Source organism: Spea bombifrons, chromosome 6 (assembly GCF_027358695.1).
Source record: "Spea bombifrons isolate aSpeBom1 chromosome 6, aSpeBom1.2.pri, whole genome shotgun sequence".
Classification (NCBI taxonomy): domain Eukaryota; kingdom Metazoa; phylum Chordata; class Amphibia; order Anura; family Pelobatidae; genus Spea; species Spea bombifrons.
In genome coordinates this window covers 47,191,931-47,201,686 of record NC_071092.1, presented here as the reverse complement: position 1 = coordinate 47,201,686, position 9,756 = coordinate 47,191,931, and the positions used below count along the sequence as shown (strand labels likewise).

The following is a 9,756-nucleotide window of genomic DNA, read 5'->3' as shown; positions in this document are numbered from 1 at the left end:
AGACTTGAACTATACATTTTCTTGCAATTCTGATAGTAAGTATCTAATCACACGTTTACTTTAGCCGAATAAAATACTTTGATTTTTCCGTTTTAAAAAGTGGGTCCACGGCAAAATGGTCCAAACCAGGCAAATTTCATAATTTTGTAATATTCCAGCTTAAAACTTCACCTTAATTACAGCAAAATCCTATCATATGCTATCATGATGCTCCGATATGTCCTAACAAGAAGAACAGCCTAACGGCGGCACTTTTGGTTTAGTGGGTGTGGTTAGAGGCGTAGCTGTGGGCGGGGATTTACTAGGAATTTTTATTTCACTTTGTGACCAATTGATAACTATGTAAGTAACTGAGCGAGACATTCAGAACTGCAACGTATTCCATTTACAGGACAAAGAAAGACGACAAAGAGGGACACAGAGACCGGGACCAAAAGAAGGACTGGCCAAATTAAATAGGGACACTTGGTTAGGTTAGGTTACGTAAATCCCAAGCTGGCGACAAATCTGGCACACTGTTTGGGGGCTAAGATGGCACAGACAAGCTGTTTGGAGACAAAGTTGGCACTGACAAACTGTTTGTTGGCAAACTGGCACTGTGGGACATGAAGTCAGAGGGGACCTGATCCCTCCTCATTTATAACTTAAAACAAAATGTTATGACTATAAGTCAAAGGAATGTCCCTTTTATCACAAAATGCACTTCCCCCCCCCCAATTTCCATCAGATGACCACCTAACTCCTGGTTCTCCCGTCATCTGCTCAGTATATCCCCACTGCATGCTTTCAATGCATTAGAATTTTGTGACAACAGAGCTAACACTTCTTCTTCTGCTGCTTCCCCGCGGCAAATGCTTCATGTGCACAGATCGTAAACGTCTGTTTTATTTGTCCCTTGAAGCAGCGGACGATGCGGCTGAAACTGCGGCATGTAAGATAACAGATCCTTCTTAGCGGATCCCATGGCGTGGTACTCGTCATCGAGGAAGTCATAGGATTTGTCCTTCACGAAGCCGATCTCTTTATAGGGGAGATTTTCCTGGAAGGGAAACGTCGCTAAAGAATCTTCCGAGAAATAGTTATCTGGATCGCTTTGAGACCCAAGGCCCAGGTAATAAAGTTCTTGCTCCGTGGCCACGAAATCCGTGAAGTTTCCGTCGTGGTCCGAAGGTTCCGAGAAGCCTTCAGAAGAAACGGTTGAGTTGGAGGAGCGTTTGTTCGGTGGTTTTGGTTCCAGTCCCGTCAGAATGATACATTGTTTGTCTTCCCTTAGATTCCCAATAACTATGGTCTTATTTCCCAGAAAGCATCCGTCGAAAGAGCTGACGCTCGCTTTCCTATCATCCATGTGTCTGCTGTTGGGTGGAGGGTTGGTGATCACCGTTGCGTACTGGACGCTGGATTGGCACGAGCTGACCCGGTAGTCCGTCTCGTCGGCGCCATCTTGGTAAACGCAGCTGCTGCCAAAGTGGCTCGTGGCGCACGCCGAGTCGCGGTCGGGGTCTTCGGACGAAGCGAGGAAGCCGCTGAGGATGGACCCGCCGTCTGCGACCTCCTTTCGGAGAGCCTTGTCTATGAACAGGTTTTCAAAAGCGGCTTCGGGTTCCATGAGGAGAGAAGAAGTGGGCGGCAGGCGTTCGTGGGGTTTGATAAAAAGGTTTTCTAGAGTATCTGGCTGGACAAAAACAACAGGCGTTACTCTTAGCAATCTCTTTCATAACGGAAATACCGGGAGAAGTACCACGAGAATGAGTACAAAACGGAGGATTTGGGGGGTTCTGGGTTCAGTATTTATAAAAATATCAAAATAGAGTATAATAATAATAATAATAATAATAATAATAATTAGAAAGAAAAAGTTGGCTCTGGTGCCCCAGGTAGCACCACGTTACATGAAAACATAGAGGAATTGGTTACGTATAGAAACTAACCTTTTGGAAGTTGACGCCTTGAGCCCAAGAACAATATTTAGGATTCGGAACATCTTTCCAGAACATTTTTTTCATTCTGAAATAAGAATTTTAAGACAAATTTGAACAATTCAAATACTTCGCAATTTAACCCATTTAATGACGTAAATAGAATACTCCATTCTGTCTCACCTATCTAACGACGCCTACAGTTACAAAAAAGCATATATATATATACCGTATATATAGTTCAAAAGTTTGGGGTCACTTAGAAATGTCACATTTTGTCCATTAAAATAACATGAAATGGATCAGAAATCCAGCGCAGACGGGGTTAATGTTGTAAATGACTATTGTAGGTGGAAACGGCTGATTTTTTATGGAATCTCTTCATAGGCGTACAGAGGCCCTTTATCACTCCCATCACTCCTGTGTTCCAACGGCCCTTTATCACTCCCATCACTCCTGTGTTCCAATGGCCCTTTATCACTCCCATCACTCCTGGGTTCCAATGGCCCTTTATCACTCCCATCACTCCTGGGTTCCAATGGCCCTCTATCACTCCCATCACTGCTGTGTTCCAATGGCCACACACACAGTGAGCATTGAGCACCGTTTAGGTAATAAGCTCCCTTTTATAAAGTAATAAAGGCTATTCCAAAAATATTTGCTTTCCCTTTAATAGAATGCGGCAAGCAGAGCATAAAAAAACCTTCTATACCACAATATATTATCTGAAATGAAAATTCTAATGTTCTTTATTAAATAACGTGTGGAAGGGGTACCTTTGGTGCGAAACAATAAGCGTCCCCAGCAGCAGGAGAGACGACAGAATGATTATTGGTAAGATGACATAAACTCCTTTATCGTTCGGGGCTTCGTCTCGATCCGCTGCGGACAAGGAAATAAATATCACAAAATAATCCAAATAATTAAAGAAAAGAGGAAATGTATTTTTCGGAGTGAATCTGAATTTATTTCGAGGCACGTCGTGTTTTTATCAAAATACAAAACTCATTTGACAAATGAATGCCAGGAGGATCCTCGTGGATTAGAGAGAGAGGAGGGATCGCACATCCATGATCCCCGCAGGCTGTATTTATTACCACTGAATGCATAATGCATGAGAAAGAAACGGGGGGAAAAAGGGAAAAATCAGGACGGCAAGTTTACCAAATATATTTCTCTATTTTCTATTAAAAAAATAGCAGATTTTTGTCACCGAGCGGCAAAGCTAATATTTTGCTTTAGAATCTGGTTAAAATCTGGCTGTTCCATCTACGCTGCTGAATTTAACACTTTTAAGAAAAAAAAACAACAACAAAAAAAAAACATAATTCTTGGTGCCGTTTAATACCCAAACCCCTTCCAGAAATAATTCTTTATTCATGGAAAATTTTGTCGGGTTCAGAATTTTGCTAGGGAACTCTTAATTGTCATGTGACACAAAAGCAGGCACTGATAGGTTGTTTCCATAGAAACTAAAAACAAAAAAACGGGTGTTTATGTGGCTAAAAAAAAGACAATTTAATATGTTTTATTTCCTTATTCCCTAATACTACAGAGAACACCAGTAATATTTTATGCAAACGGAACGTCACTTTTAAAGAGACACTAATGCATTTTTTTGGAGGGTGGGGGCAACACAGCACCTCTAGATTGTAAGCTCCTGCGAGCCAGGCCCTCTTTACTAAATGTATGGGGTCGTCTTAGTCGTTCAGTTCTGGTTTTGTCAGACTCTTTGAATGTAGGGACTGTAATAAGCGCCGCAGGCATTATTGGTGCCGGGGGCGGGCTTGGGAGGTAGCGCTACTGAGCATGCTCACAGTTCTGCACATGCTCAGTATGCAATCCCGATGTCCCACCAAACACTCTCTCTGCCCCGAAAAGTGGGACCAAGGTAGAACTTGGCGAAATAGCAGAGTGGCAAAATCAGGACTGTCCTGCGCAAAGCGAGACAGTTGGGAGGCATGGTCTAGAAGTATGTAGGCCCTGTAGAAAAATAACCGAACACATCCAATGGATTTTCTCACCTTTGGTGAATTCCTCGGTGACCCCGGGGCTGCCGATCCCTTCCGGGGACACCGGGTACAGACGGAACTGATATTTCTCAATGGCGTAAAAACTGCCTGCAAGTCAAAGATTCAAACGTTTCACTTAATGGCAGAAACGGGGAGAAAAAAATGTTTTGGTTTCAACGGAACTCACTTCCTACTCAGTGTTTAGTGAATAAAGCTTTAAACGGTAATGGCAGAAATGTTCTCACCTTCAATATAATATCTGCTGACATTCGATGGAACCGGAACCCACCGCACGCGGCCTTCATCTCGCAGGTTCCTCCATTCAATGACGAACCCCGAAAGACCGTACGCCACCGGCAGCAACTTCCACACGGCAGCCACGCAACTGCTGTTTATAAAATACACGCGGAACGAGTGCACAGAACGCACTGGGGAGGAAGAATGGAAAGAAGTGTCTGCTTTACCCCAGTCGTAGTTTTTGCCCCATAATATAAAGTTTTCAGGCAGCTGCATATCAGCCGTTTGTATGATTCTCGCTCTGTTATCTGACCCCCGATCTACTAAACCCCCTGACTCCTTATCATACTGCCTGTGGGGAACAATAGAATGGCTCAGTCTTAATCACCCAGTCAGACACTCTGACTAATGAAATCTTATGGTGGAATATCACATGACTGACAGCAATGACGCCTCGAGGTCTGCAGATTATTATGTATACAGTGCTGGGGGTTATATTACTGTATACAGCGCTGGGCGTATATTACTGTATACAGCGCTGGGGGGTTATATTACTGTATACAGCGCTGGGGGTTATATTACTGTATACTGCGCTGGGGGGTTATATTACTGTATACAGTGCTGGGGGTTATATTACTGTATACAGTGCTGGGGGTTATATTACTGTATACAGTGCTGGGGGTTATATTACTGTATACAGCGCTGGGGGTTATATTACTGTATACAGCACTGGGGGGGTTATATTACTGTATACAGTGCTGGGGGTTATATTACTGTATACAGCGCTGGGGGTTATATTACTGTATACAGCGCTGGGGGTTATATTACTGTATACAGCGCTGGGGGGTATATTACTGTATACAGCGCTGGGGGGGTTATATTACTGTATACAGCGCTGGGGTTATATTACTGTATACAGCGCTGGGGGGTTATATTACTGTATACAGCACTGGGGGAATATTACTTAATACTGAATACAATATAAGGAGTCAAAATTAATTAACCCTTTAAGCGCCAATGATAAATATTTAACTCTCCATGCACTATAAATATGTTTAAAACCACAGACGCCCCCGAATTATACGAGAGAGAGAACGTTACATTAATGATACGGAAAATGATAATATGTCGGGAGTATTATTTTCCCAAATTACGGCTCTTTGCCGAGTTGAGTAACGAAAGAAAATAAAGAGAAAATATTGGCTAAGAGGCTAATAATCGGCCATTACGGCCGCCCCTCCCGACGTGGAAGAAAGACGGCGTCTGGGTAAATAGGCTCGTTACCTGCGCTCATTTCCTGCGAGAACGTTAAATTGCTGTTGATCACGGAGCAGCCGAGGGAGTTGATTGCGAGGACGGTCACCGTATGGACCTCGTCCAGTAAATGAAAGGTGTATCTTGTGACGTTTCCTAAATATTCGGTCCAGCTCACGTTTTTCGCGACCTGATGAAAAATCTTGTATCCTCTGATGCTACATAACGAGAGCTCCTTCCCTACAGGCTAAAAAAAAAAGAAAAAAGAGGGCGAACAAAGAAAATGATTTAAATAAAAGCAAAAAGGAAACAGAAAACATAAATAAGTGCAAAAAAGTGTATAGAAAAATAATAATAATGTATTAAAAATAATAAAATAATATAAAATAATAGTAATAAAAATAACATACAATACTAATAATAATTATAATATAAAATAATAATAAAATAATAATTAGAATAAAAAAAAATACCAGTACAATACTACTAATAATACTAATAATAATAATATAAAATAATAATAATATAAAATAATAATAATTAAAAAAATAATAACAATAAAAAATAAAATAATAATAAAAATAAAATATTACTAATAATAATAATAATATAAAAAATTAATGAAAAAATAAAATCATAATATAAAATAATAATAATAATATAAAATAATAATAATTACATATATGTCACTATTTTATACTATTTTTTTTTATTATTTTTAAAAGACCTGAAATAGGAGTCATTACGAAAGCTTTAATTAGGTTGTTGTTGTATTCCATGCACAACCTTCGTCCAACATACGGGTGAATCATCTTTGGCTGTCTAAAGCAGATGTAGTTAACAGCAATTCCCATAATCCTCAGGCAGCCTTTGGCCGCAAGAGGGGCTGGTTGAAAATGACTGCTGCTGGCTATCCCTGCCCTGAAGGTTGTCATGGTACAACTCCTACTATCCTCAGCCTTAGTCATTATTGTATTCCAAGCATGAGGCACACATCATATATACAGAATAATAATATTTGGATTAAACTACGACGTCAAAGCAAAGTCTGAAAAGTTTTACCTGCCAGATCAGAGTGATATTGTCTCCTTTTTGTATTGGATTATTTGGTACGATTCTCCAAAAATCCGGTCCCTTTAAAGGAGCTGAAAAAGTATTATTATTATTTTAATTACCCATGAGAACATGTTTTTAAAAATATATATATTTCTGTACATGCCGGTATGTTGGTAGGTTTGGGGAAAATCTCACACCTCGGATGTCTTTTAAAGATGTATGAACGGGGTTACTCCAATCTCCCCAAAACCCGCTGTGGTCGCTCCGCCGGCAGCGCACCTGGACGCTGTATGTCAGGCAGGGCTCCGCTACCTGTATGTCGGCAAATTCATTTCTAGAAATATCCATCACCTGGAAGGAGAAAGGATCCGTAACTTTAGAAGTGCACCCGAGCGGAACTTTCAGATACATTGTTCAAAGTTAAAAAAAATGTATGTATGTTAGATAGAAGCTGCAGCTGCGGGGCTGCAGCTTCCCACCCCCTCCGTGAGCTGAAGTTTCACACCATTAAAGCAGCCAATCAGTGGCAGGAAAGTGCCCCCCATTGAAATCTATGGGATCGCTTTCCACACATGCCCACAGAGGTCTTGTTAGACCCCCAACCTGAGCGTTCCTGATCCGAATTTTGCTTTAAAATCTATTTTTGAATATTGTGAATTAATGCCCAGGACAAAAAAGATCAAATACAGTAATGCCCTTTTATTGTGTTTTGTGCCCCACAAATGAGTGGAAATCCATCATAATCCAAATATCAATCGAGGCCATTGTACAGCACCACGGAATATGATGGAGCTATATAAATCAATAAATAATAATAATTGATGGAGACTAATTAAGGAAAATATATAGTATAGCGATAATAAAACAATAATAATAATAATAACAACAACAATATATACATAACAATATTAATAATAATAATAATACATAAATCATAACAATATTAATAATAACAATGAACAATGAACTATTGCTAATACTAATACCAAATAATAATAATAATAACAAATCATAATAATAACAATAAATCATAATAATTAACTAATAACAAAAATATAATTAATAATACACAAATAATAATAACAATAATAATAATAAATAATAATAATACATAATAATAATAATAAATAAATAATATTAATAATAATAATAACAATAATAATAATACCTTCCAGGTGGTGTCTTGGGTTTCTTGGCGGTACCGGAGCTGGTACCGGAGCTCATAGGCTGGGAGGGAAGGCCGTTTCCAGCTGACTCGTAAATCCCCGGTGCCCTCGGTAATCTGAGCCTCCACGCCCGACGGAGCCAAAGGTTTTACTAAATCCAAACAGGTAACAAAAAAACCCCCATAAAGTTTAAATTTCATTAATATGGATTCTTAATTCTAATGCAGTTTAATATCAGTTTATATCAGGTCTATAGCCGCCAACAATTCCTACAGCTCCTCTTGCAGTCCCTACATTCAAAGGGTTTGACAAAACTAGAACTGGCAGACATCAGGGAAAGACGGCTCGGCTCGCAAGCTGACAATCTAGGACCTGGGTGAATTAGAGCTGTATAGCCTTCTCCCTGTGTATGCTCAGTACCCCCGGTGTGCTGCCACCTAGTGGTCAAGAATATGAGTGCGCGAGCGTGGAATGCGTATTAATAAACTGGGCAGAAACATGAAATAAGGTAGAATTTACCAGCAGATCGGCCCCATCCGGCCCCCGTCTAGTCTGCCCGTTTATCCTGCTGTAAAGACTTAAACCTTAATCAGTCGTTGGTCTCGTCTTAGATTCAGGAGCCGTATGTCTATCCCATGCATGTTTAATACCCTCACTGTATTACCCTCTACCACTTCTGCTGGGAGGCTGATCCACTTCTCTATTATCTCTGTGCAAAAATACAAGGTGCTGTTTTTACCATGGAACTAAACAGTGATCCATTAATGTTCTTCTACCTCATCTGTATAGAAATGCTTTTCAGTGCATTATAAAAACCTCTCTGATTATTACTCGCAGCTCAAAGAACATTTTGTTCAAATGATATTACAGATAATAGCTGCCTCGGAGGGCGTCGTAACCACGCTGCTCTGAAATGATCCCGTTTTGCCTTAAAATACAGGTAATGAATATGGAAGCGGAACTGGCTGAGATATTTTCAATAATGCAAAAGTTTATAGAGATTTCGTGATTTCAAATATTTACAAATTATCCTGATAAAAAAAAAAAACTAGCAGGGCGAATGTAATTCTCCATTCCATGTTAATTATAAAATATATAAATAACGAAAGAAAACAAAAAAGAAGTGCGTTAGAAGGAAGTTTTACTTTACTGAGAGGGTGGTAGATAAGTGGAACGGCCTCCCAGCAGAAGTGGTAGAGGGTAATACAGTGAGGGTATTAAACATGCATGGGATAGACATACGGCTCCTAAATCTAAGGCGAGACCAACGACTGATTAAGGTTTGAGTCTTTACAGCAGGAGAAACGGCGACCAAACGGGGGCCAAAATAGGTGACTTACCGACATCTATAGGCAGAACGCACTGCGGGGGGGTATAGAGGGTTCCCAGCGGGTGCTTAATCTCAATCCACATCGTGTAACCGGACAGGATATAAATGGATTGAAATACGCATTGGAAGGAGCCGTCCCTCTGTTTTTGACAATCCGCTAAGGTGGACGCGTTCTTCACTCTGTCTGTCTTTGAGCAATAAACTTTATTCCTACAACAAAGAAAATAAAGAGTCAAATATTTGGTAAAGGTAATATATACGTTACTGAGACGGTGGTAGATAAGTGGAACAGCCTTCCAGCAGAAGTGGTAGATGCTAATACAGTGAGGGTATTAAACATGCACGGGATAGACATACGGCTCCTGAATCTAAGACGAGACCAACGACTGATTAAGGTTTGAGTCTTTACAGCGGGAGAAACGGGCGACTAGACGGGGGCCAGATGGGGCCGATATACTATGTTTCTCTGTAAATCTGTTGCAGCGCTGTATACAGTAATATAACCCCCAGCGCTGTATACAGTAATATAACCCCCAGCGCTGTATACAGTAATATAACCCCCAGCGCTGTATACAGTAATATAACCCCAGCACTGTATACAGTAATATAACCCCCAGGGCTGTATACAGTAATATACCCCCCAGCGCTGTATACAGTAATATAACCCCCCGCGCTGTATACAGTAATATAAACCCCAGCACTGTATACAGTAATATAACCCCCCAGCGCTGTATACAGTAATATAACCCCCAGCGCTGTATACAGTAATATAACCCCCAGTG

At 40.4% G+C, this 9,756-nt stretch overlaps 1 protein-coding gene across 1 annotated transcript in view; it reads right to left on the bottom strand.

The window, feature by feature from the left end:
• Positions 1-748: 748 nt before the first annotated feature.
• LEPR (leptin receptor) overlaps positions 749-9,756 on the bottom strand; it is a 29,630-nt gene continuing 20,622 nt past the window's right edge. The window contains exons 10-19 of the mRNA XM_053470346.1: positions 8,985-9,184; positions 7,647-7,795; positions 6,676-6,829; positions 6,485-6,567; positions 5,453-5,669; positions 4,177-4,359; positions 3,944-4,039; positions 2,696-2,801; positions 1,932-2,007; positions 749-1,675 (exon numbers count right to left, since the gene is read on the bottom strand). Coding sequence (XP_053326321.1) covers positions 857-1,675; positions 1,932-2,007; positions 2,696-2,801; positions 3,944-4,039; positions 4,177-4,359; positions 5,453-5,669; positions 6,485-6,567; positions 6,676-6,829; positions 7,647-7,795; positions 8,985-9,184 — 2,083 coding nt within the window. The 3' untranslated portion in view covers positions 749-856. The remainder of the gene's footprint in view (positions 1,676-1,931; positions 2,008-2,695; positions 2,802-3,943; positions 4,040-4,176; positions 4,360-5,452; positions 5,670-6,484; positions 6,568-6,675; positions 6,830-7,646; positions 7,796-8,984; positions 9,185-9,756) is intronic.